Genomic DNA, 27,883 nt, shown 5'->3' with positions numbered 1-27,883 from the left:
GTTAATTCTTTCTAAAGTTTGTTTTGTTTTTTTCTCTAATGGGTTTTTCATGAAGAAAGCCTGGAATCATGCGTTCCCCCTCTCAAAATTAGAATGAAAAACCTCTCTTCTCCTGACCTGTTGGCAGCTCTCCTTCTTCAGGTAGTTCTGAAGTGTCAAATAATTTTCTTTCTACCAATGAGGAGAGTCATATGCAAATCCACCAGATGTGAATCCCAGGTTACATTTTTTTATTTAATAGCCTTTTATTTACAGGTTATATGCATGGGTAACTTTACAGCATTAACAATTGCCAAACCTCTTGTTCCAATTTTTCAACTCTTACCCCCCACCCCCTCCCCCAGATGGCAGGATGACCAGTAGATGTTAAATATATTAAAATATAAATTAGATACACAATAAGTATACATGCAGGTTACATTTTGAATGAAATATCATCTATCCGGATTGCTTCCTGTCCAGAGGAAGGGGGGAGGGGGGAGAGAGGGAGAAAAATTGGAATACAAGGTGAATGCTGAAAACTCTCTTTGCATGTATTTGAAAAAAAATACTATAAATTCAAAAAGAAATGTCAGATATTAGGATATTACTATGGTTTGCTGTTGCAAGTGCACAAAAGGCGTCACCTGGAGGTAGGACAGGGGAGGGGACTCCTCTGCCCCTCCCCCTCCCTTTGGGGAGGGCTCCCCCGCTGCCCCCGCCCCTCACCTTCGTAACCCCCGCGCGCATGCGTACCCGAATAAATTTACACTCTATTTTAAAATTTTCCTTTCGTCTTCTCTGTCCATGCCTTCCTAGCTACATATTTCAGCCACCTTGTCTGCTTCTCCATCATCCCCCTCCCTTGTCCTTTAATCTTTAAAATTGGGAAAACGCCGCGCGCAGGGCATATCGGAAATCTTAGTCCAGAGCATTCACGTCAACTGAGTGCGTCAGGGATCGTCCGGACTACCATTCCCGGCGACCCCCGCGGGATCCCATTTCCTCTCCTTTCCCTCCCCACTTCCGTCTCCCCCTTCACCATCCTCCTCCCCCCGCGGTCCTCCTTCCCCTCCCCCCCACGCATCCTCCTCCGCGCGCCACCGCGGCCTAGCGGGGCTGCTGAGAGGAGCCGGCATGAAGGCGACTCTGGGGAGCAGGGAGCGCTGGACTGAAGGTACCAGGGCGGGGAATTAGGGGAGCGTCTCCTGTCCGGGAGGTGACGGGGAGAGCAGCGCTCGGGGAGCAGAGCCGAGGCACGGGGCTTGGGTTTCCTCGGGGAGCGCCAGCGTCGACGAGTCGCCCCGGAGCAGGCCCAGGTCTGACGCGGAGCAGGAAACATCCCTTTCTCACTGGCTCTTTCCTAGGGCCGGCTTCCTACGCCCGGCGCTACCTGGGGGTAGGACAGGGGAGGGGACTCCTCTGCCCCTCCCCCTCCCTTTGGGGAGGGCTCCCCCGCTGCCCCCGCCCCTCACCTTCGTAACCTCCGCGCGCATGCGTACCCGAAACTTGCCCCCTGACATGAACATGCCCCCAGCGCACAAAGCTGGCGGGGCTGGTCCAGTCGGTGTCTTCTGAGGTTTCCTTTAGCTCCCCCGATACAAGGACACAGGACTGAACTGCGGCATATCAGCATCAACCTTAGGAAGAGGGAGGAGAGAGATAGGGAGTGAAAGAGAGTGCGTCCTGCAGATTTTCGTAGATTATCTACTTAGCAATGTTGGATTTGACCACGGATAACTGAACTGCAACAAAAGGAAGCCATCAGTCATCTGCCTCTGGAAATTTAGCCATTCACTTTTCCTAAAGTCGGGGGCCTGGGCGGACCGGATCCTGAGATTCCTTTTGGTTCTGCATCTAGCCTGTTTGCTGATTGATTATAGTTTATTGATTATAGCTGATTGATTATAGTTTATTGATTATAGCTGATTGATTATAGTTTATTGATTATAGCTGATTGATTAATAGTTATTGATACATATACTCAATACCCTGTGTTTCTAGCATGTGTAAGCCCTTATTAATTTCGTCCCGTGTTTTCTGTATTTTCCTAGGGAAGGTGTTTATTCAGCTTTGGTCTGGACATTGAAAAGACAATATAAAGTCCATAGCATGGCCCCCATACTCACCTGCTCATGACTGAAGCGACTATGATTCCTGCCAACTCCCAGAAAGAACTCCTGAGTCAGATAGGAGAGGCTGATTTTCAGGGGCAATACTTGGCCTAACAGAGGTGCTGTTGCTTTGCAGCATACATTGATGCATTTAGAAGAAATAAATACCCAACTGATGCAACTACTGACAGTACTGACTTCTGTGGATGCCATAACTGTATGAATTCTAAGAAGGAAAAGAAGTTTGAGAATGAGAGAAGTCAGGCTCAGCCTGGAGAGGCTAGCATGACCTATACAGAAGAGCAGTTACTTGGGGTGCAGAGGTAATCCTATTCTATCATCCTAGGGAATTCACACTTTCTTCTTTATGTTAATAAAGCATGTGATCGACAGGTGAATGAACTATGGTGGAGTGAACCTTGAGCATGTACAGTAGCGATAGAAGCATAGTTACAGAACTGGAAGGAACCTTAAAGGCTATCTATCTAACCCCTTCAATTTTATAGATGAGGAAATTGAGATACAGGGAAGGTTAGCTGACTTGCTCAAAGTCTCACACATAGTGAATATCAGAGTAAGGATTTGAACCCTGGTCCTCTTTAATTCCAGAGCCATGCTCATTCTACTATATCCACTGCCTTCCTCTCCTGAGTTGCTTCATATATATTCTGTACTGAAGAAATATCACAGAAGAATGGGACAAGCAACAAATTTAAAAAATCAAGGTTCTGATTTCATCTCTGTTGTGTAATCTTGGACAGCTCATATGAAGGAACATTGAACTGGGAGACAGGAGACTTGAATTCTAATCCTTGCTCTGCCACTTTTTAGCTATTTAATCTTAAACACATCACTTTAGCGCTTTTTTAAAAATAGTATTTTGTTTTTAAAATTGCATGTAAAAATAATTTTATACATTCATTTTTACAAAATTTTGAATTTTTCTCCCCTTTCCTCTTCCTAAAAGGTAAGCATTTGATATAGGTTATATATGTGCAATCATGTAAAACATTTCCATATTAGTCATGTTGTGAAAGAAAACTCAAAAGGAAAAAACCATGATAGAAATAAAGTGAAAATGGTAGGCTTTTATCTGCATTTAGAATCTATCAGTTCTTTCTCTGGATATGGATTTTCCATCTTTTGGAATCTCTAACTCTGGGCCTCTAGTTTTTTGGTTATAAAATTACCTCCTTTGTATTAGATGCATTCAACTTAGACATTTTTAAAAATTTCTTTTACATGCGAGGCACCTTGCCAGATGCTGGGGACACCAGGAAATCTGACACAGCACCCTCAGGGAATGCACAATCTAAAATCAGAAGAGATACAAAAATAACTGACATAAGGGAGAACCATTCAGAAAAATCAAAAGGACCAGGAAAAGTGCTACAAAAAATTTAGGGGCAGGTCATTTTTATAGAGAAGTGTAACACATCAAGGAAAACTCCCTGGTGGAGCTGACTGGTTGGGTTTTGAGGGAAAGATAGTCTTCAGCAGGTACAAAGGAAAAAGATCCATTCTAGGTGTAGAAGGTTTCATCAAAGGCATAGGTATGGATATGATTAAGATGAAAAGTAGTCCATTTTGTCTAGAATTTGCAATATGGGAAAGGACTAATATGAAATAAAACTGGAAAGATAAATTGTCAGATTTTGGAATACATTGAGTTTTGTGATAGATATTGTGGAGGAGGAGATGATAAGCCAAAATATAAGTAAGAAGATATCTTTTAGATAGTAAGTTGAGAGGGTAAATAACATATATTTGTAGTGGACCTAGTAGTTTTACAGTTTAATAAAACCAAAGGATTTAGAACTAGAAAAGACTTTAGAGATCATCCATCTGGTCCAGAGCTTTTTCACAAGTCTGTGAAATTGTTTGTTTGTTTTTTTTAAATATAACTATTTGAGCATAATTACTTTCCTTTTTAATCTCCTGTGTATTTTATGCATAAAGCCTCATTCTGAGATGGGTTCACAGACACCAATAGACTGAGAAAAAGGACCATGACACAAAAAGACACAAAGGACCCCTGATCTGGTTCATTTATTACCTTTTACAGATAAAGATACTGAAGTCCAGAGGAGTAAATGACCTACCTATGATCACACAGATAATAAATAGCAAAGTTGGGATTTGAACTCATTTCCTCTGATTCCAGATCCATTGTCCTTCATAGTTATATCACAGTAGGGCCAGAAGTGGCAGATTTTGAGTGTTATCTAGGACTGAGATTTAATAAAGTAGAAATAATGCAACTGTCAAGGGATTGCAGTATAGAGGTGAAAATAATTATTAAAATAACTGACCATACAGTAGTTGCAACTTAATAGAAAAATAAGGCCAGAACAGTATTGATTATTGAGAAAATAGATAAATGCCTAAAGCAGGAAAGAATAAAACAAAGAAAGAAAACTATAGATCAATATCAATAGAAAATATTGATTCTTAAATTTTTCAATAAAATCCTGGAAAAAAGACTTTAGCACTATATACAAAATTATTTGGTGTGATCAAGTTGAATTTATATAAGGAACTCAAGGATGATTTAATGGTAGGAAACATTTTAAAAACAAAAACATTCAGAACCATATGATTATATCAAATAATATAGAAAAAAGCTCTGACAAAAAAAAAAAAAAAAACATTTCTTTAAAGTAAAATTATAAAGTCCAACACAGAAGAGCTATATTTTGGTGATAAAAAGCATGTATGAAAAGATAGCTTTGATTGAGTAAGCTTACACTAACTTTTCTAATCCAAGAGTAAAAAAAGGTGAGCCTTTTCCCCCTCTCCCACTGTTATTATTTAAAATGGTTTCAGAAATACTAGTTTTGGCACTGATACAGAAGAAAGAAATTAAAAGCATAAACAGCAACAAACAGGAAATTATTTCCCCTATTTATTGATAGTTTACTTAGAGGATCCTAGTGAATTTACAAAAAAGTTAATTGAAACAACAGTAGATTCAGTAGAGTATTACTATACAAATAAACCCACAAACATCAATAACATTTCTACATTACAGTATCAAAATTGAGGAAGAAAAAATATAAAAGAGAAACTATACTTAAAATAATTTCAAAATGTATAAACTTTGGGTATTAGTTACTAAGACACACTCAAGTGTAGCATAGATACTGTTACAAGATGCTCCTTAAAAAAATAATTACTGAAATAACCAGTTTATGGCTATGCTGAGCCAATATGATAGAAAAAATGATACCTCAATGAATTAGTGCAATATTAGTCAATCTACCAAGGATATACTTTATATTGCTAAGCAAAATAATAAGTTTCATTTAAAGAAGCAAAAGATTAAAAAATCTAAAGAAAATAATGATAAAAAGAAATGAAGGGAAAGAAAAAAATCAAAGTTTTCATAGTGTTGATAAAGACAGATATGGGGAGAATAAATGAATAGAAGAGAATGAAGGACATTTGATCATAATAGGGGAATTCCTAAAAATTTATAATTTTGAAACCAGAATAATTTTGAGTGATAAGGCCCAGGATATGATCATGAATGTTCAGATAATGTATTTGGGGTAGGCACACCTATAGGTGATAGGTAAAATGATGAAAGCCATAGGAACTGAAGAGTTCAACAAACTGAGGTCAGAGAGTTTGAAGAGTCATTATTGTGGATATTCAAGTTTCTGAGAATCATGCCAAGGGAAAGAATAGAAAGGAAGACTGTAAGCCAGGTGCCAAAGTGACAGGAAAAAATGGCAAAATAACTCGGGAGGTTGGTGGGTGGCTGCTGCTAAGTAGCCTAATCAGCTGGCCTCCCTTAGAGGAAATGTTGAGTGATAATGGGAGAGAAAGGAGTAAGTCTTTACTTCCAGACCTTGTGAGAGTGGGAAATGGGAAGAGAGGCAGCTAGCATAAGAGAGAATAATGTGGAGCCTTCAGGAGAATAGAAATTTTTAGTTGATACAAGTAAGTGGAGTAGCTGTAGGAAGAAGAGGTCCAAGAGGAAGAAGAGTTTAAAGAACTCTTTTAAGTTAGGATTAGGCAGGAGAATCCTAAATGGAAGCATAGAGCTAATAGGAAAGATGAAAATTTAGAGGAGATATAGCAGCAAGACAGGGTTTATAGTATGGATATGGATTTGGAGTGAGAGGACCTGCATTTGAATCCTGTTTCTACCACTTTGGGTTATTTAATTTCTCTGGTACTAAGTATTCTCATCTTTAAAATGAGAGAGTTGGACTAGATGATCACCTAGCATTTTTTCAATTCAAAATTTATGACCTCTTCTCCTACAGGAGTTTGAAAGTGAGCTGTTAGAAGCATGTAAAGTTACATAGCTACGAGGTTCCATTTAGAACATTGATGGAGAGAATGCGTTTTCACAATCTCATTCCCAACAGGTGAAGAGCTCCCTTTATTTTTCTAGGGAATCAGATTGCTGGAGCTCTGTGGATGAGATGGTGCTGGGATGGGTAGAGTAGGATGGTAGCTTCTGTAGTCTAAGTGAAGATCTTTGAAGCTTCCTTCTATTTCTAGTACTTTATGAGTCTTGATTCCACCTCTGTAAAATGGAGATGATATCCCATCAGTGGTACAAAAAGGACAAAATAAACCATAAACCATATGAAAGCATCCTGAAAAGCATAACTACTTTTGACATTATTTTTTAGGATAAAGAAATGCAGAAGTTATTATGAAATTCTGGGAGTTGACAGAGATGCCAGTGATGAGGATCTAAAGAAAGCTTACCGAAAACTGGCCCTGAAATTTCACCCTGATAAGAACTGTGCACCCGGGGCCACAGACGCTTTTAAAGGTATAGCAAGAGGACAACTTCAGTCAGAAGTATAACTGTTTTATTTCATCAGGGAACTATAGTAAATAATTTTATATGGAGTGGATTTTTTAAAAATACCTTGTCCTATGATACCTTTGAATAAATGTTGATTTCTCTGTGATGAATATTTTATGCAGAATATAATACAGAGAGGATCTTAGTAAATAATAAAAATAGAAGAAAATTGGGAAAATTCTGAACCACCATGGACTGTGTAGATTGTATATCAGAACTAAGTTTGGCATTAGTATGGTGAGTCCCTGGGGAAGATGTTGGGTTGGGACTGCTAAAGGACAGGCAAACAACCCAGGTCAGAAACAGAGTGAGTCAGAGCTCCTATGCTCATCAATAGTAGGATCAGGCCTATGAGGAGCCATTTCATTGCCTGCCTGGGTGAGATAATGAGATATAGTCTTTCAAAAAAAAAAAAAAAAAAGGAACACAACACATTAGTAAACTGTCATTTTATTGAAAAGTTCATATAACTGAAATGTTTAAATAGCTATGCCATTGCTCTCAACATTTAGCAGAACTAGTCAGGAAGATGCTATTTTAGGCAGAACTGCAGCAATTTATGCAGTCTTTTAGTTTACCCTCTTTGAGGTAACCAGGCGTAAATAAGTCAAGCATTTGCTTAATAAATGTTAAAGTGAAATATTATCTTGCTATGAATAAACACTTTATCATACAATGAAAAAATGTTATATGTGGAAATTAGTTCTTCTTTTAAAGCATTTCATACTATTAATCCTGTGGAGATATTTTTGGGATGATTTTATTGACTAAATATTTAAATAGTCATATCTATATTTTCCCATTATACTTATATAGACAGAGCAGAGAAATGTTTTCAGAAAAGACTTTTTTTTTTCCCAGCTCTTTTGGTTTACCTTCTAGTCAGTCTCTCAAGTTCCTATTTAGCTCTTGGCCTTTGAAAGTTGTGACCAAGCTTAGTCTTAAAGGCCTGTAATCCTTGCTATAGGGGAGACTGAAGCTGGAAGATCTCAAGCTCAGGAATTCTGAACTACAAGGGACTATGTTCTAAGAACTAAAACTGCTAAAGCTGGCACCTATGTGCCACCTATGCTAAAGTGCCCCCAGGGTCAGGGACTTTAGGAGTAAGCCACCTTTGTATCTAAAAAGGGTAACTAACACTGACCCACAGAGAAGGTAAAGCAGATAGGATTTGGATTTGGGCCTTTCAGTACTTCTGAACTTCTAAACCTGGGTGAAGTAAAGAGACCTGGTTTCAAAAACAAAAACAAGTCAATGAAAATATATCATTGATTTCTAAAGCTGAAAATATGTAAGGGCTTTGCTTTTGGACAAGAGTCCATAAAAACCATTTTTGGTAATTGTTTTATTTAGTTACTCTATAACTTAGACTGTGATCCATTACTTATATTCAGAAAACTTTTTTTTTCTATTAAATTGTATTTTGTTTTTTCCAGTTACATGTGAAAACAATTTTAAACATTCTTTTAAAATTTTTAATTTTATTTTTCCTCAGTTTTCTGTAAAAACAATTTTAACATTTATTTTTAAAACTTTGTATTCCAGATTTTTTTTCTCTTCTTCTCATCCTCTCCTTCCCCATTGAGAATGCAAGTAATTTCATGTAGGTTATACATGTGTAGTCATGCAATACCTTTCCATAATAGTCATGTTGTGAAAGAAAACATAGACCAAAAGAATAGACAAATCTCAAAACCTCTCAAGAAAAGTTAAATGAAAGTATGCTTCAATCTGTATTCAGACACCATCAGTTCTTTCTCTGGTCATGGATAGCATCATTTCCTCAGAGTAGTCTTGGATCATTGGCTTACTGAGAATATTTGTAAAAATTCTTTTTTTTTTCTTTAAAAAAAATTTTTTTTATTAGTGTATTATTTATCCAATTACCTGTAAAGATGGTTTTCAGCTTTCATTTTTATAAGATTTTGAATTCTAATTTTTTTCTCCTCATACATATACATTCGTTTGAGTCATGTTGGGAAAGAAAAATCAGAACAAAAGTGAAAAAACATGAGAAAGAAAAAAATATTAGCATTCTTTTTTTAATAAAATTTTGTATTCCAAATTGTCTCACTTCATCTCTCCTCTCTAAGATGGTAAACAATTTAATGTAAATACATATGCAATCATGTAAAACATTTACATATTTGTCATATTGTAAAAGAAGAAACAAAGCAAAAGGGAAAAACTATGAAAAAAAATGAAAATAGTATTTTTAAATCTATATTCATAATCCTTCAGTTCTTTCTCTGGAGGTGGACAGCACTTTTTGAACACTTACAATCACAAATTATTCTTACTTAAAATTTTTCACTTAGGCTTAGCCTTAAATCCATGTGAAGTTGCCTTATACAAATTGCCTCATACAAATTCTCCTAGTTGTTATTTATATACTTAAATTCAGTGGAAGAAAAGATGGCTCAGTGTAAATCCTGACATTGGTTTGTTTTTTTCTCCTTTTGCGATAGCAATAGGGAATGCCTTTGCTGTTCTCAGTAATCCCGATAAAAGATTACGCTATGATGAATATGGAGATGAACAAGCAACTTTTGCTGCCCCCCAAGCCAGACCCTATACGTATTACCCAGATTTTGAAGCTGACATTACTCCAGAGGAAGTCTTCAATGTGTTCTTTGGAGGACATTTTCCTACAGGTTAGTTTCCCTGATATACTACAGACAAGCATATTTTGGTCACCTTCAGCAGGTTTGAGAACCTGACCAGAGAATCAGCTGTTATGCTTATAAAATTATACTAATGGCAAGTTAGAGATAGGGATTAGATAGAGATTTCATTGATTAAAGGGAACTTCCAAGAAAAAAATAAAATAAAATTAACTTCCAGATGAGAAAATCCTTCTCCCAGTATAGATCAGTCCCTTCTCTGTGACTTATTTACCCAAAGTAATGCAAGATTAAGTGATATACAGTATGTCAGTGTTACTATATCAGAAATGGGACTTCTGACCAGATCTTCCTTGATTAGAGGCCATCTCTCTATTTGCTATGCCATGTTGACTCTCTCTGGAGGGTTAAAAGTTGCAAAAGCTGTCCTGGAATATTGGAGTTGGCACTATAATACCTACCTTGTAAATGTTGAGGTGGAGAGTTGCTTATATATAGCTGCCAAAGTTATAAAACAAGTTGCACACAGCCAGTCATTAGTGACAGAACTAAGACTAATCAGTCTTCATTCATAATCTGAAGGAATATCCATTAAACTGTTTTCTTCAGAAGTTTTTTCCCTGAGGCAATTGGGGTTAAGTGACTTGCCTAGAATCACACATGGAATAGTTTTTAATAAGTTTTTAAAAATATATTTAAATTTGGTCCCAATTCATAGGCATGGGAACTAAGAAGTAATGTAAGTATAGTTACATTACTTGGATTACTCTTCATTTCAGGATCCTACTTTTTCCGTTGTGTATAATATGAAAGAATACTTACTGAGCCTTTCTTGGAAGATTATTGAGAAGAATCATTAGATAATTGCAAAAACATTAAAAGTGTTAAGGGATCATGGACAAGACAGGGCAATATGATTTGCTTCCTATTTTAATTTAATTTTGTTTTGTTTTACCAGGAAATATTCACATGTTTTCAAATGTGATGACAGATGACACACACTTTTACCGTCGGCGACACCGAAATGAGAGGGTACAGACCCAGAAGGAAGAAGAAGAAGAAAAACCTCAGGTGGCTGGAGAAAGGAGGCTTACTACCTATAAAAATTATAATGAGTTAGCATTTATGATCTGTAACAAAATTATAAAATGTTCTACTATATATATTTAAAAAGATGGAAAATACATATAATAGGACCCTGGAGGATGGAGGCCCCAGTTAAATCTGAATTTTTCCTGTCATGGGCTAGGAAAAGCCTCCTTGCTATTCCATTAATTTCCATTATTCAAAGTTGATATTTACCAAAGTAAAAGACTTCGTGTACTCTTTTATTCCCATCCAGCTTACTAACTACACCTTCCTTTTTTTTTTTTTTTTTTTTTTGTCGTCTTCTTCTATCATGCCCTCTGGAATTTTTGTTCTGTTGTTAACAAGATCCCCTTTATCCCAGACCTCTTCCTTTTACACTTTTGCTTTCTTTGTACTCTTGGAAACCCAGCTCCCTTTGGAAGACACTGCTTCCCTGGCCTCCCTCTCTGCTGTTTCTTTCATGTCATCTCAACCCATTGGACCAGGAAAAAGAATCAGTATAGTTGTTCCTTTACACTACCACTTCCAGATCTTCCCTCTGCTACCATCATTTATCATTATCTCCTCCTTTGAAGTTTACTCTCTCCATCTTTGTCACTCATTCCAGTTTCTTTTTTCTGTAATCCATTGCTTCAAGAACTAATTTTCTTAGAAAATTCAAAGGTTTACAGTCTTCCTCTTTAATCAAGCCTCTTTTCTCTTACTGAAGGTCTTCCTATACTTGTTGAGGCTCCCCAACATCCTTTTCTTTCCTCTTTATCAGTCTCAGCTCCCATGAACTATTTTTTTATCCTGTCTCAGATATTGGGATGGTCATGCCTTAATCACACTATCAAAACTGTATTCTCAGTCTTCTCCAGGTTTCTCTTCATCTTCTGGACTATCTCTAGCATCAGCCATATGGGGAACTACCTCCTCACCACTTTCAGCTTCTTTCTTTCTTTCTGCTTGCATTTGTATTCCCAGTACTAAACACACTACCTGGCACATATCAAGTGCTTGATAAATATCTCCATGATCCTGAACTCTGAAATTCCCATTTGATTACAGATTCCTTTTTTTTTTTTAATTTTTATTTGTACCTCTATATCATTAAACTTTTTTCTCTTCACCATGAACTTCAGTTTCTCTACTGTTCCTTCTTCTCCCAGTCTATTATCCCTTTTCTGGCTTCATAGTCTTTTTATTATTATCTTGATTCTGTACTTGATCAATTCATATGATTATTGTTTTCTATTCTGAATCCCTTGCCTTTGGCTACTTGTGTCCTGCCAAACCCTAGCCCTGGGATACCACCTGCCATATGCCTTCCCTACTTCTTTTTGCTGTGGAGAGTCGTGGGTAAAAGTCACACAGTGAAAAGCCTTTTCTTTTCTCACAACTCCTAAGATCACCAGAACATCAGTCATAATCTCTTCTCCCCTATTTCAGATCCCTTTTTATCATTTCCCTTTCTTTCTGACTTTTCTCCAATCTTTGATGAAGAGCTGATCTTTTTCAGGCCCTCTACTTGAATCCTTTATCTTACCCCTATCTGTTTCTTTCGGGGATTCATACTCTTGATCATCCTATTTCTGCCTCTCAGGTACCTTCCTTTTGTCTGCCGGCCCCTTCCATATATCTATGGACAGGCCAAAGTCTTGTTGATCTTTTACAAAAAGCTTCCCTTGACCTTGCTGCTCCTCAAGTTCTTGTTCTAGTTTTCTTTTTCCTTTCACAGCCAAAGCCCTAGAAAAACTTATGTGTCTTCATTGTTCCTTCTGTTCATTTCCCAGTTACTTCTCAGTCCCTTGCATTCTCATTTCTGACTACAATGTTCAGGGAAAAATTGGCCCTTCCCAGGGACCTTGAATTTTTTCAGTCTTCATTATTTTTTCAGGTTTTAATGGTGCTGACTTATCCCACCTCTTGTATATTCTTTCTTTCATGACCTTCTGTGACACTGCTTCCTTCTGGTTGTCCTATTTGTTTGACTCTTCCTTAGTCTCCCTTTATTGTCATCATCTTTCTTCCCCATCTCAACTGTATAAGTATTCCCCAAGGTCAAGAGGCCTTGACCCTCTTTTTTCTTTCTCTATTTTCTCTTCCTAGGTTAACTTATTTACTCCCATGAATTCAGTTATATTTTTATAGATCTTTATGTCTAGTCCTAAAGTCATTTTTGAATTCCAGTCCTTCTTACAGTGTCTGCTTTCTGCTGGATATCTTCACCTGATGTCTCAACAATATCTCAAATTCACCAGGTAAAAACAAAATTGATTATATAATTTCTCCTCTCCCACCCACCACAAATCTTTATCTCTTCCAAAAATCCCCTGCTTTTTGGATATCCTGTCCACTTCTAATCACTTAATTTTACAACTTCCAAAATGTCCTTATCTTCCTTTTTCTCCCTTCCAACCATTCAGTTGCTTAATTCTCTTTATTCTACCTCCATATAATTTCTTGAATCAATTGCTGTCTTTCCATACACACACATGCTCAGGTCCTTAGGTGAAGCCCTTAATAGCTTTAGCCTAGAGTCTTGTAATATCTTTCTAATTGGTTCCCCTGATTCTCTTCCTTCTTCTGTCTATTTTCCATACAGCTGCCAAAATTATCTGACCTTGTCAGTACCCTCCTCAAACCCCTTGAGTGGATACAATACAAATTCCTTAGACTGACATTTAAAAATAAAGATTATTAACTTCCAGAGCTATCCCTCAACTTTGTCTTTCCCCACTGAGCCATCCCTTGTAACAGTAATTAAAGAATAAATAACAGTAATTAAAGAAGAAAATTAAAGAAGAAAGCAACTCACTAAAACTAATCAACACATCATCTCTGTCTATATAATCTCTGTATGTGTATATGTAATATTTGCTACCTGTGGTCTCATAACTCAGTGGAGGGAAACTTTCGCCTCTTTTCTGGACCCAAATTTGATAATTATAATTATATACAACATTTAGTTTCAGTGTGCCATTCTTTCCATTTATATTCTTATAGTCATTTGTTTATTTTGTTCTCCTAGGTCTGCTTTATTCTGCATTAGTTTTCATAAATCTTTTCCTGCTTCTCAGAATTCTTCATGTTAATTATTTCTTAAAGCACAGCAATATTCCTTTATATCCTGCGTCACAATTTGTTTAAGCATTTCTAATTTCTGTTCTGATATTTAAAATCTTACACAACCTGATTCCCACTTACCTCTACAAACATGTCTTATTATTCCTCTCTCATGCTTACTCATGTCCCTGCCATTTGTTATTTTACAGCCAGCTGTTATCTTCCAGCTGTTACAAGAATTCAGTATTCTTTCTCCTGATTCTTTGTCTTTGCAGGGTTGTTCCTTGTCCCTCAAAAACAGTTCTTCTTCCTTCCCATCTCTTAGAATCCTTGCCTTCAAGGCTTAGCTCAGGTATTTGTCTCTCTATAAACCTTTCCTGATTCCTTCAGTTTGTCATGCTCTTTCCCTTCTTAAATTATCTTTCATTTGTTTAGCAGTACGTGAGTTGCTCAGTAAACAAAATTCCTTAGGATAAGAACAATTATATCTCTGACTGACCAATACATATCTAAAATGATCTCAAATTCACTGCCTTGTGAAGAATCTCCCATGACCTTCAGATTCACTCTTGTGAGTTTTCTCAAGAAGGATATTCAAAGCACTTTCTTAGCTGGTTGTAAAGGAAGAAGATCTAGGGTGTTTTTTTGAGTGCATCATAGTCTTCCTATGAATCCCCCAGTGAGCAGAATGCTACAAGGTTCCTGACCATATTCTAGCTACCTTTTCACCATTTCTGCTCTGATGCTTCTACAGAATTTTATTTATAGTAATTGTACCATTCTTTACTTTCTAAACCAGATGGTAGAGTTTATTTGTATTAGATTTTTTGGTTTAGAAATTTGGAAGACTAGGATACTAGGCCTCTCAACCTTTTTCCATGGCTCTAAATTCACAAAGAAAATAAGTCAGTTTTTATGACTTTAAAGCATTTATAGTCCTGGAACTTTAAGAAATGCATGTTGAATTGAATGATAAGCTTGAAAATAAAATTTACCTGATTAGATTAATAGGTGATCCTCCCTGTCCCCTGTCTTACTTATATTTTCTCTGACCTCTGTGTGATCTTTATTGTAAATATTAGATTCTATTAAGAGTAAGCTGTACTTCTTTTAAAAACTAAATTCCAGTCATTGTTGTTTATAGGGCAAGTTTATGGCTACTTTTTATTTTTTACATGAACTTCATCTCCAAATATATTCCTCCTTCTCCCCCTACCTAACTAGGGAGATGGTAACTAATCATCCCTTGTAACAGTATAAGGATAGGAGGGGCAGCTAGATGATGTGGTGGATAGAGTACTGGCCCTGAAGTCAGGAGGACCTGAGTTCAAATCCAGCGGCAGACTTTACTAGCTTACTTAACTTACTAGCTGTGTGACTTTGGGCAAGTCATTAAATCTCAATTGCTTCGCAAAAAAAAAAAAAAAAAAAAAAATTAAAAAAGAAAAACTATAAAAAACAGTGTAGGTAGAGGGACTAAACCTGTGACTTCATTAATATAGGGATTTTGGAAAGAAGAAATCCCTTTTCTTGTGCAGGACATCACTTTTTCTGTACCTTGTAGTCTTAGAGAATTGTTTGGAGCATTTGAGAGATTAAATAAACTGTCCATATGTCACACAGGCAGTAAATAGATTTTAGAAGCAGAATTTGAATCCATATCTTCCTATGCTATAATACTTCTTTCTAAAAAAAGAATTTTAAAAATGGGAAAAAGCATTTCAGCAAAACCTGGGATGATAGGTCTTGATCTAGAAAGGACCTGAGAGCCATATTTATTCAATCCCCTCACTTTAGAGATAAGAAGGATGAGGCCCAGGGGGTTGTGACTTGCTAAAGGTCAAATAGTTATTTCTTGAAGCAAGAATGATCTTCATTCCTCTCACTTAGAGCTAGTGGGCTTGGACATATTTGTTATTATCAACTTAATAAATATGATTATTTCCAAACACGAAGAACAGAAAAACAGCTTTGCATGATAAACCATTAACTTTTAACTTTTTTAAAAAGTACATGTTAAATTTAACAGAGTAGTACCAACACTGCCCACCTTGTTGTCTTTGATTCTTCTCAAACTGTCATCTCTTGTGTATTTTTTAAATATTTTATTAATGGATTTTTCTTTTCTTCTTTTTTGTGCATCTCTGTCATTCTATCAAAATCAATTCGAACATTAAAACATATCTAAAAATATATGTCACTTGCTGTACCTTTAGTCCATTGGTTTTTTGGAATCATAATTAGTCATTTCATTGATCAGAGTTCTTATGTTTTTCAGTGTCATTTTCATTTCTATTATTGGAGTTATTAAAGTATCTTGGTGACTCAGTGGATAAAGTGCTGGTTCTGGAGTCAGAAATATGCTGGCTCAAATACGGCCTCAGCCATTTACTTAACTGTGTGACTCTGAGCCTCTGCCTTGTTTCCTCATCTAAAAAATGGAATTATGAGGAATCTACTGGGCAAGTTATTGTGCTTCAATTTTCTAACTACAAAAATAAGAGTTTGTGTTACATGATCTCTAAATACATTTTTATCTTTAACATTGAATGGAAGTTATCTTCTATTAATATTTATTCAGTATGTATTCAATTTAAATAATTATATCTGCTTCTGGTTGGAGTATGAAATTAAGATTTAAAGAAATATGGAAAATGGATTTAACCAAAATATTTCTGCAAATACATATACTTTTTAAACAAGATCATGCCAACTTTTTTTTTCCCTAATGAAAGGCAGCCCTGGCACAGTGATTAAGGCAGTTAAATTTTAATTATGGAAGAGTTGTGGTCAAAATCATCAAGTTACTCAATTTCTTAGTGCTCTAGGCAATCCTGAGAGTACAGGATGCTTACTTTTATTAGTAAAAGGAACTTCATTGAGAAGGAATTCCCTGTCAAGGCACTACAGATTCAATCTTATCCCTAGCTTTATTTTTTCCAATTAAGTATTTTTTCTTTTTGTAAAGCTAATGGTTACTCCAAATATCTTTCTCTTTTAGAATATGTATTCTGCATTTCTTCAGTTGCTTCCAGTTCTCGTGATTGTGATTATATCTGTTATTACCCAGCTGATGGCCACAAATCCTCCATACAGTCTATTCTATAAATCGTAAGTCATATTTTCAGTTTTTATTAATGATAGGCTTTTGGGGATGTAGGTAGTAAAAGAATGAAAGATTTTGCCAATAAATTACTAATTTAATTTCATTATTTCAGAAAATAAAATTTGGCATTTAAAGGGGAAGCTTGATAGTAGCATTGTGGTGAAATCCCCTAATGGAGGCATAATGTATAGAAGATATCTAGTTAAGGGGATTATTTTGTTCTGCAGTGACACCCTCTGGGCAAATCAAAAAATGGCAGGGACTGGTCTCTGAAGGAACTCAAATTGCTCAGCATTTGAGGAACAGTCATAGAATAGGAGAAAGATTATCTTATCCATTGTTCCCATTTTAAAGTTGAGGAAATCAAGGCCTAGAGATCTAAAGAGAGGGATGCTGAATGTGACACAGCGATAAAACTCTTGAGTTTGTAGTTTGAGAAACTGGGTTCTCTCAGAGTCAGAGAATGTAAGGGTTGGGAAGGCCCCTGGGGGCTGGCTAGTCTAGCCTATACACATTATAACACACTTTACCAAATGTTCATTTAACATCTGTTTGAAGACCTCCAGGTAGGTAAGATCCACTGCCTCTGGAGGTATCCCATTTCTATTTTGGGACAGCTCTAATGGTTGGGAAATTTTTCCTGATATATGTTTTGTTGCCTTTTAAATGTTCCATCAGTGCTGAGTTCCATTCATTGCTCTTGTTTCTGTCTTTTGGTGCTAGGAAGAAAACACTGAATCATTCCTCTACATAACAGTCCTCCAAATACTTAAAGACATCTATTTTATGTCCCCCTGAGTCTTCTTCTGTAGGCTAACCATGATCTGTTCAGACAGGCCTCTTTTGACAGGGACTCTTGCCCTCTGAGCTTCTCAGTGTCCTCAGATTATGTTGCTCAGAGCTAAGCAGATGAGATCTGAAGAGACCAGAGCACAGTGAGACTTTCTATCACCTTATTTCTGGAACTGTGCAGCCCAAGATGGTATTGGCTCTTTTGGCCATAATACTGTAAAATTCCCAGATTTATTTTTGGAACAATTATCTAATGATGTCTTTCCCCATCTTATACTTATAAGTATATATATATACTTTTATCTTTATATATCTTTATATACTTAAGGAAGGCCTTAAGTATATCAATATTGAATTTCTTCATAATAGATTCAGTCCAATGCTTTAGCCTGTCAAAATTCTTTTAGAGCAAATATTCTTAATTTGGTGTCCAGGAACTTGTTTTGAAGGGGGAAAAAAAGTTGATAACTGTATTTTAGTATAATAGTTTCATTTGTAATTCTGTATTTTGTGCATTTAAAAAGATTATGATAAGAAATCAGTAGATTTGATCAGAATGCTGAAAGGGTCCATGACAGATCCTGAATCTGTCATCCAGTGTACTAGCTACCCTTCCTGGCTTTGTGTTCCCTGTAAATGGAATGAACATGCCTTTATCTAACTCAGTGATAACTAGAACACTGCCAATCACGGATCTTTGAGACATAAGACTAGATGCTTTCTGCCACCTTAACATTGACATTTAATGGCTACTTTTTTTAGCCTGGGCATCTAGCCAATTCTGGATTCATCCAATTACATTATTATTTTCTAGTCCATATCATTTTATCTTCTCTGTAAAAATTACATGAGATACTTTTTTCAGTTTTGGAGAGACATTTGGGGTAAAGTGACTTGCCCAGGGTCCCACACCTAGGAAGTGTTAAATGTCTGAGGCCAAATTAGAACTTAGGGCCTTCTGACTCCAGGGCCCGGACTCTATCCACTGTATCAACTAGCTGCCCTTCCTGACAGTTTTTAAGGGATAATTTATGATTTTATCTCTTAACTTGGAGTTAGATGATAAGTTCCTGTTGTATCCATATGTCTCTTTAGGAGAATTCCATGTTTCTTCCTTACTGGAATTGTTTTCCTTTCTGTCTTGAGAATTTCATTCTAGTGTGTCTTCCATCCTTCCAGTGATTGAGTAATTCAGATCCTGCCTAACACTTAACACTATAACTTAACTTGAATGAGTCACTTAATTTCTTTAAGCCTTAATTTCCTCATCTGTAAAATAAAGGGGTTGTACTAGATGGGCTGCAAGGTTCCTTCCAATCCCAAGTCTATGATCCTATGAAGCACTTAGTTCATTGGCTAAGGTCATTCAGTGGCAGAGCTCAGACTAGACCTCAAGTCCTCTGCTTCATTGCCATCTAGTGCTTTTTTCTTACTTGGCCTGCATTTCTTCTCTCCATGAGAGTGGTATATTTGCACAGACATACATGCTTTATGAATACTTTATTCAGGTAAGTATAAAGAATAACTGTAGCATCAGTCTACTGGGAGAAATAGCGTAAGAAAAGGAACTATGGAGACTAGTCTAAAATCTTGATGCCATTTTGTAAAACATTTCCTTTTGGTTAGAATTTAAAAGATAAACTTTAAACAAAGCTCTGAAGAACAAAGTCATGTTGGGGCTTGTGAGCTTGTTACTATAATTTGAAATTGAAATTTGAAGTTTACCATCCTAAAAATTCACTTCAGAGGCCTCCAAACTATTCATATTAATATAGGCTGGTACTTCTATATTTGGAGACTTAGATTTCTTTATTTCCTCAAGGTTGTTTTGATCCTGAGGAGTCCAATTTCCTAAGATGCTTAGGAAGTCGCACCAGAATGGCCTTGATGAACCCATATCTTCCCTGATAGCCTAGCTTTCAGGTGCTATTTTTTTAATCTCTTTGATATTAATGCTGAATCAGTGCTATGTCTCTGATTATTTGTAATTAAAATGTTTTTTTCTAAATGATATTTTATCTTGTCACAGTGAACCTTTTTTCTTTAATAGTATTTTATTTTTCCAAATATATTCAACATTCAACTTTGCAAAATTTTGTGTTCTAAATTTTTCTCCCTGTCCTCCCCGCTCTGTCAGCAGGCAATCTGATATAGGTTAAAAATGTATAATTCTTCTAAACATATTTCCATTTCATCATACTGTGCAAGAAAAATCATATCAAAAGGGGGAAAAATGAGAAAAAAACAAGCAAACAATAATAACAAAAAGTATCACAGTAAACCTTAAAGAGGATCTAGTTTTAGAGAAATACTGACAAATAATAGTACACACATTTTCTGTCAGTTTTGCTTTTATCATGATGGTCAATATGAACCCAATTCTTTTAGAAAATGGGAAGAATATTAATATTATAGTGGCTTGCATTTTGTACATAATGTTGGTAATGATGTAGGCAGTAACTATTCTGTAAATAAAATGTCAAATGTCACTGAAGTATATTGTTGTGGGAACCTTAGTAAGGAGACTTCTCTGTGTATCCTTTAAATGTTCCTAGAGCTCATATATACAGCAAATATTAATATTACTATCTAATGTTTCATCATATTTCTCTGTTTTTCTCAGATCCATGGGGCACACTATTTCCAGAGAAACAGAGAATCTTCAGGTGCCTTATTTTGTTGATAAACACTTTGAAAAAAACTATAAAGGGCCATCACTGCGTGATTTGGAGAAGACTGTAGAAAAGGATTATATAGATTATATCCAGTCAAGTTGTTGGAAGGAAAAACAACAAAGTAAGATGGGGTGGGCGGGATGAGGGAAGGGATTATTGACCATTTCTACAAACATTTCTTCAGTATAGCATTGTAAACTCCATCTTGAAATGATAAGCTTTCTTCTTAGTCTTTTTACATCCCTTCTTGCCCCTTTTCCTCCATTTGAAGAAGGGAGATGATAAGTCACTTGATTTAAAGGTCAGCTAAATTTCGCCAAAGTAGTAATAGCAGGTATAAACATATGTACCTCACAGATGCTACTTATCTTACCCTTCTCTCTTCCCTGCCTTAATCCTTTTAAAATTTACCTTTTTATAAACTTGAGAGGTTAAACTACATAAACTCTTTCTTACCTAACCCTAAGTTTATCTGATTTTTTGGTTCATTCTTAGCATTCATTTCTTAAGAAACTTAAGTTTTATAGATTTAAACGATGTTTTACTTATGCTTTTTGTTTTTATATTGTCGCCAGGTCTCAATAACATCCTCCCTTATCACAGTCAAAGATAGCCTAGCAAAACAAACCAACAGAATGGTAGATCATATATTGAGGGATTACGGTAGTAGTGTTAAATCACAGGCAGAAATCATATCTTCAATTCTTAGAATTGAATTTTTAAGTCTAAAAAGATGGAAAGGAATTTAAAAGTAGAGGTCCCTTCAGCCTGAGAGGCAAAGAATATTGATTTATTTAAACAAAGTGGAAATTAACATGCTTATAAGTATGTTTATTTAATACCTTGTTGGCATCTTGAGATAATTCTAAATTATGACATCAGCTTTAAAGTTTACAAAGCATTTTTCCTTTAACATTGCTGTGAAATAGAAAGGGCAAATATTATTGTCATCCTTATTTTTCAAGTGAGGAAACTAAAGCTCAGAAAGGGTAAATGAATTTGCCTCTCTGTTCACATCCCATTCACTGTCATAAAGCCAAATCTTGAAACTGGGCCCATTTGACCCTACTGCACTTTCTACTCAACTACCCTGCCTTTCAGACTCATTGTATTCCTTCTGCAGAGACGGAACAAAATCCTTTTTCTTCCCTTTATCCTTCCTTTTATTCCTGTTGCCAAAAAAAAAAAAAAAAAATCATATAATGTTCTGTCAGTAGATGTAAGAAGTCATTGTAATGCCACCCCTGCTAGGTCTTGGTTTTGAGCCTAGTGTGATCACATGTGATAGCTGTGCCCTCACCAAGTGCAGGCAAAATCTAGGGGATTGGTGTATTTGCCTATGAGTTACAGTGAGATCTAATTGACCCACACACCTTTAAAGATATATTTCTAGTATTTAGGAATAGTTGCTGCCTAGAGCCACTTCAGGAAATGCAAAGCTATTTACAAACGATCAGCAACTGTTCCACTGCTCCAGCAGCAAGTACAGCTGAGTTGGTTAAATTTAGCACCATAGAGATTACAAAAATAAAGCAACTTCAGAACAAAGTTTGCTATTGGCAAAGTATTCTGTGGAAACTTTTGGGCAGAGTTAGCTATTGTCTTTTGTAATCTTTTAGTCATTTTCTCTACTATTCCTTAAAATATTTAACTCAAGTGTGGCTTATCTTTGGACTCCTGAGTAATCACTTGCTATGGCTGTTTAGCCTCTTGTTTAATTTTATCATCTTTATTTTTTTTAATCTGTACCTGAATGAATCATTTAAAAAAAAAAAAAAAAAAAGTAAAACCAACAGAACTGAATGATTGTACAGGAAACTTAGTCTTGTTCACTTTTCCTCCAAAGTAGAACTGAAAACCTGGAGCCCTGGACTGTAGAGCCATAATCCTCCCTATTTATTTCCTAATGGAGCGTACAGATTTGGTACTCACTGTGGTCTGAATCTGGGTTCTCAGACAACCTAACCTCATCAGATGTGTCATCATGACAGCTAAAACTGGTCAAGGTCCTCCAGATTTGTCAGCCCCTAAATCTGAAAACTGAAACCAGAGCATTCATGGGAGTTGAGGCAATGACTTACTTCTCTTGTTTGTTAACCAGAGTAGAAGTCAATTTGCCTTTAATTCTATCAAATATCCTATCTGTTGGTTACCCAGCTGTTTGTGTCAGGACGAGATGAACATAATGAGAGAATTTAGAAGAAGATTGTGATCCCAGAATTTAAAAGGTAGTATCTTAGACCCGCTCTCTTTCCATTGTTTTAAAAGGAGTTACTTAAAATTTAGCTCAATCTTTATGCCAGCTTTTTGCTTAAAGATGGGCTAAGAATAGTTTGGAGAGAAGTTTCTCTATTGTAACTGAGCAGGAGCATGTGAATTTGGCCTTCATATAAAACTTTGGACCCTAGATTCTTAGGAGCAGCTCATTGATCTCTTGAACAATCAATTGAGTCAAACCAACCAAGTAAATAAAAAACTCAAGGAAATTGAATAGAGATTAAAAAGAAACAAAAGAGCCTGTTTTAAATCAGGTAACCTTCTGATTGTCCAAGATTGCATCAAACATACCTCCAATTCAAAAGAACCAAAGGTCTAGGTGAGTTCATCAATGACATCCTGAATGTTCTTTGCACACATTGCAAATGTCAAAAGAATGTAGTCAACAGGGGTAGCGAGATGGCACAGTGGATAGAGCACCAGCCCTGAAGTCAGGAGGACCAGAGCTCAAATCCAGCCTCAAATACTTAACACTTCTTAGCTGTGCGACCCTGGGCAAGTCACTTAACTCTGATTGCCTCAGCAAATTTAAAAAAAAAAAAAAAAAAAGAATGTAGTCGACATTTGACTGTGGAGAGAATCTTAACAAGAGTATATCAATTAATAGAGCTAAATAATTTTCCTTGAAGGTTTGTCACCCACAAGAGTTATTGTACCAAGACAAGCTTAGTATGATGGCCACTCATGTTAACCAAACAGAATAGGCCTCTGGAACCCATTGTTTTTTAATCTGGGAGATATATTTGTATGTCAAGCAACTACCTGAGTTTGATTCATGTAAGGCCTTCTGGACCCTATGATCTGAACTAACTTGTCATGGAAGGAAGCTTGCCATACATTGTCTACCTGTCATCCTCAAGTCTTATACCTAATCAGTGCTTTGGATTGTCCTCAGCTATTGTATGAGCAGAAGTGCTACACCGTGTTCTTGTGCTTATGAAAACTTTTTTTGAGTCAGTGCTCAATACTCCCTTTTTGTATTTAGCCCCTTTGTTTTAATGTATGTATTCCTGTTTCCAACAATTTGTTGATTAATTAGACTGGTTTTTCATAGAGAGAAGCTAATCTTTCAGTAGTAAGACTGAAATGGAATAGATTTCAAAATGACTAAGATAGGATTTTCACAGGGTGGTCCTTTAAACATATTTAATCATAGCTATTTTATTTCAGAAGCTATCCATCTGGCATGAACAGACTGGATTGCATCTCACCAACCCTTTCTCAGAGATTCTCTTCAAGAATTCTATCCTAAAAGCACATCTAAGAAACTTGGAGAAATTGTGAAAATTGGATATAACCTAAACACCAAATCATGGGACACAGCTAAGAACATAATCTAGTTTTCCACAGAGCTGCCTTCACTAATATCTGGAGAAAATCAGAGTCATTTAACCAAGCAACCAAAAGTTACAATATGAATTGTGTACCCTACAAATAAAGAAAAGTGAAAAAATGTCTCCAGCAGTCCCTGACCCTTCTTGTATGCTTGATAATGGTTCTGTATCAATTAATGTATAAGTTAAAATCTATCTCTCTCCCACACACACACAAAAAAAAAAAAAAATAGGGGAAGGAATAAAGCAACTTTCTTTGTATCAGACAGTAAGACAGGGATAACAGGCCAGTGTTCTCTTTCAGATTGTTATCTGAATAACATTGGAGGACATAATTTTAAATATATTCTTTTGCTGCACATATGTAAGTTCCATAAGTCAGGTGCCAAATGTTAAATTGATGAGAACTAAGTTCATTGCTCTTCTGACCCAGGACCCAAAACCACAAGCAAAACCTTAGGGGAAAGATAGTTTATTAAAATGCAAATTGATATTAATTTAGTAAAAACTAAAGTGAATTCTTAACTGGTTCTCTCTTTCACTTTTCAGAATCAGACTTGACAAACTTGGCCAGACTGTACCGAGATGAACGCTTGAAACAAAAAGCAGAGTCATTGAAACTTGAAAACTGTGAAAAATTATCCAATCTTATTGGCCTCCATAAAGGTGGATGAAGGAATCCTAGACATAGTACACAAGGGCATGAGTTTTTCTTCGTTGTTCCTATTTATGTTACTAATTCCATTTTATAAAAGAAAATTAGAAAATCAAAATTTTTATGGCTTGCTAAAACTCAAGTGGGACAGAGCTGAAAACAGCTGAACCATGGGGACAATTTCCAACCTCATAATCCTTGGTGTGGTTTGATTCCAAAGACCAATGACAGTTCAACTAAATGATTTCATAAGTATAAGTATTTGATTTAGCACTAGTACCACAGCATTCCTGACTACCTTCTGGGGATTCTGTTCCAAGTAGAACCAAAACATATTTTCTTATCAGTGGGTAAGTGTATCATCCAGAAATAAACAGCCACCATTTAGTCCCATGCCACACACAAACTCTGTAGCTTTAGTTATTTATAGCCCCTACAGCAAATAGTACATTTCATCAGTTAGCAGTCATTTCATCATCAAATCACTAAGCAGAACACATTTAAAGTGAATTCATTATTCTATGGCTATGAGGACATGCTTAAAGGAAATAAAATGAGATAATATATGAAAAGCACTTTGTAAATTGTAAAACACTAGATAAATGTCCTATTATCATTGTTAAAAACTGTTTAAAAATTACACAGAGATAATTTAAAACTTATTGTAGTTAGTAGTTTTGACACCCCCATTCTTTTATTAAGATCTGCTGATATTAACAATACTACCTGATTTGAGTTTCATCTGATTTGAATTTTATTCTACTTTCTACTTTCCTTTGGTTTATGTTTCAATCTACTATGATGTTGCCAAAAACTCAGCAATAGACCAGAGACCAAAGATGGAAATGCTTTCGGTCCTGGACATTTCACAGATTGGCTCCTAGTTAACTTAGAGTTGACTCATGTTGCTCTGAAAGAATAGGACATCTCTGGATCTCAGGTACTTCATCTCTAAAATGACTTCAAAGGTCTTTTCTAATACTCAGTCTATGATCCTATGTGTTCTTGCTTATGTCAATACAGATAAGCACATGGTGAAAGTTCTCTCTTCTTAGGTTTCTCACTTATATGACATAATATTCAAACTGAATTTCTCAGCCTCCTTTAGGGGTATGAGAGTTAAGACTGAAATGGAAAGGTTGCTAGTTAGCAAAACTATTTGAGAACAGAGAGGTAAAAAGAACATGGAATGTAAACTGAGGTGATGCAGACTTGTATTGAAAGAATGGAAAAGTGTTCCCTTAAAATCTGTATGGCATTCTCTTTACTTCAGCATCATTTCTCAGCTTAACTTTAATCAACAGAGCTTCTCTTCACAAGAGTACTTCATTGCATATTGTCATTTGGTTCCTTATCTTTCTTAAGATGCTCAATAAGAAGGCTGAATTCCCTCCTTCTCAGGACCAGGACCAATATTCCCATTTGGTGATCTTCTGTTTTTAGAAATGGAGAGAAAGAGATGTTCGATGTGGGCTCTTCCAAAGCTAAAGTTTTCTTTTTCTATGTTCCAGCAATACTGATGTGGTTATAGGGCTTTGGTCTCTGAATAACTGCAGAAGGCCCACAAAAAGGGTGGGAATAAACTTTTAGATACTCCTGAGTTGTACTCTAAAAAGTTAAGTAGTTTACTGTTTATTTGAAGGACATAACCTCAGGCTCCCACTTGGTATTTTGGGGTGTTCTTTGAAAGCCCTTGACGATTCTTTAAGAAAGATCTGCGCTACAAAATTTGTATCCATTCAAGGAGGTCTGGAGAAAGCTGAGCTTACTCTCTATCTTGAAACTAAAGCTCTTTTTTTTTTCTGATTTCTCCTAGAAATCAATAACATGAAAGTCCCTGCTTTAAATACTTATGAGTAACAAACATTTATTTGATGGAGTCAGAGATTAATTATTTTTGAAGCTGTTGAATAAAGGCATTGTTAGTGCACATTACATACCAGAGAGCATATATGTTTTTATAGCACTGGTAAGAGTTACATTTCTTAATAGAGCAACACATTGTATTTGATTTTTCCCAGGGGAGTAGTTGGTTTTTGTTTTGATCCATTACTAGTAATATGCAGTACATTGTTACATGAAAATTTTCCTGTTTGTATTTTAGTTAAGCCATCTGCATGAAAGTGTCTGCTAATATCTTTGGTGTAGTCCCTAAACAATTTTAATATTGCAGGTGAGGACCATGCTGTTTCCTGTTATAATGGCAGGACAGACAGTTCTGTGCACTATTTCCCTGTAAATTATTGTAGGTTTGAGACTTGTAGACAGGTTGAAATGTATTTGGCTAAGGTTGAGTCTGTTGTGGTAAATTTATGATGGAATATATGTGCCTCTTTATGTTCTATGCTGAATAACAGGGGGAGCAAAGGAACATTTTTCTTGCCTCCAGAGGAATTCACATCTCAGAAAAAGAAAAGTCACCTTTGCTGAAAAGGTGCCCATGAGGTCAAAACTAAGACCTACTGACTTTGCTCATGATCACCTGCTTGATAGAAGGGACCAGATGACAAGTGTCACTGAATAAGGCTTTTGTTTCTTGACCTGTCAGGAACTGCACTGAATCCTAGACACACCAATATATGAGAAGCACTCAGCAGCTGAAATAAACTCTATGGTCATGAAACAAAAGAAATACTCACTTCCTCAGTGACTATTATGGGAATATACCCTAAACACGGAAACATATTCTTTCATTAAAACTGTGGCTGAACATCAAAACTCTTTGTCTATGCATGCTCTAACATCTTCCGGGAACTGTAGTTTGTTTTGAATTTGCTTTAGACACACTGTTCGTTTAATATGCCAACTTAGCATCCAAGCATTTTGTTTTCTGAGAGTAGCATTAATATTGGTTTAAGATTTTTAAGCCTGCATTGTATTTACTCTAGCAAAGAAATACTATTAATAACTGTTTGCCCGTTCTTTAAAAATTGATTGTGCCATTGGGATGTGCCTCTGTAAAATGTTTGGAATTAAAGTTATGAATGCTCTCAACATAATTACCTGGCTGAAGTGAAGTTCACAAAGACCAAATGAACTCAAAGATTTTTTTTAAGTTTTAATCTTCCTTTAGAAATTTTTTTTTTTTACTATTGTCTTTTGTTTTCATGCCATAATCATTTTTTTTCTTTTACTGAATCCTCCCTCAGAATTAAAAAGAAAATCCACATAAGAAAAATTGACACAGAGATTACATCTACATCTTTAGACTTCTATATTGAGAAGATGATCATTGTGATCTTTTGGATGTCTAAAATTGGTCATTATATTTAATCAGACTTGACCTTTTTAGTGTTGTTGCCATTATATTGTTTCCATTGCTTCCTTTACACATATAGTTGTCCTTCGACATTCACTGG

The 27,883-nt window shown here is 36.0% G+C and overlaps 1 protein-coding gene across 3 annotated transcripts; it reads left to right on the top strand.

Annotated features, from left to right (window-relative positions):
- Window positions 1–1,009: 1,009 nt before the first annotated feature.
- DNAJC18 (DnaJ heat shock protein family (Hsp40) member C18) lies at window positions 1,010–27,523 on the top strand. Of its 3 annotated transcripts, none has more exons than XM_031953366.1 (8): window positions 1,010–1,156; window positions 2,230–2,416; window positions 6,743–6,888; window positions 9,393–9,578; window positions 10,507–10,619; window positions 16,687–16,796; window positions 20,207–20,379; window positions 24,419–27,523. In XM_031953366.1, the coding sequence occupies exons 1-8, from the start codon at window positions 1,117–1,119 to the stop codon at window positions 24,541–24,543; spliced, it is 1,080 nt and encodes a 359-aa protein (XP_031809226.1). In that variant the 5' UTR covers window positions 1,010–1,116; the 3' UTR covers window positions 24,544–27,523. The 3 variants fall into 3 exon arrangements, with proteins under 3 accessions (XP_031809226.1, XP_031809227.1, XP_031809228.1); XM_031953367.1 differs by lacking the exon at window positions 24,419–27,523 and adding an exon at window positions 23,706–24,380; XM_031953368.1 differs by having other exon boundaries at window positions 1,011–1,156; window positions 2,034–2,416.
- The last annotated feature ends 360 nt before the right edge of the window (window positions 27,524–27,883 follow it).

The sequence above is a fragment of the Sarcophilus harrisii genome, chromosome 2, assembly GCF_902635505.1.
Source record: "Sarcophilus harrisii chromosome 2, mSarHar1.11, whole genome shotgun sequence".
Taxonomy (NCBI): Eukaryota; Metazoa; Chordata; class Mammalia; order Dasyuromorphia; family Dasyuridae; genus Sarcophilus; species Sarcophilus harrisii.
Note: the sequence above shows the minus strand (reverse complement) of the source record. Positions and strands in the feature narration are given on the sequence as shown.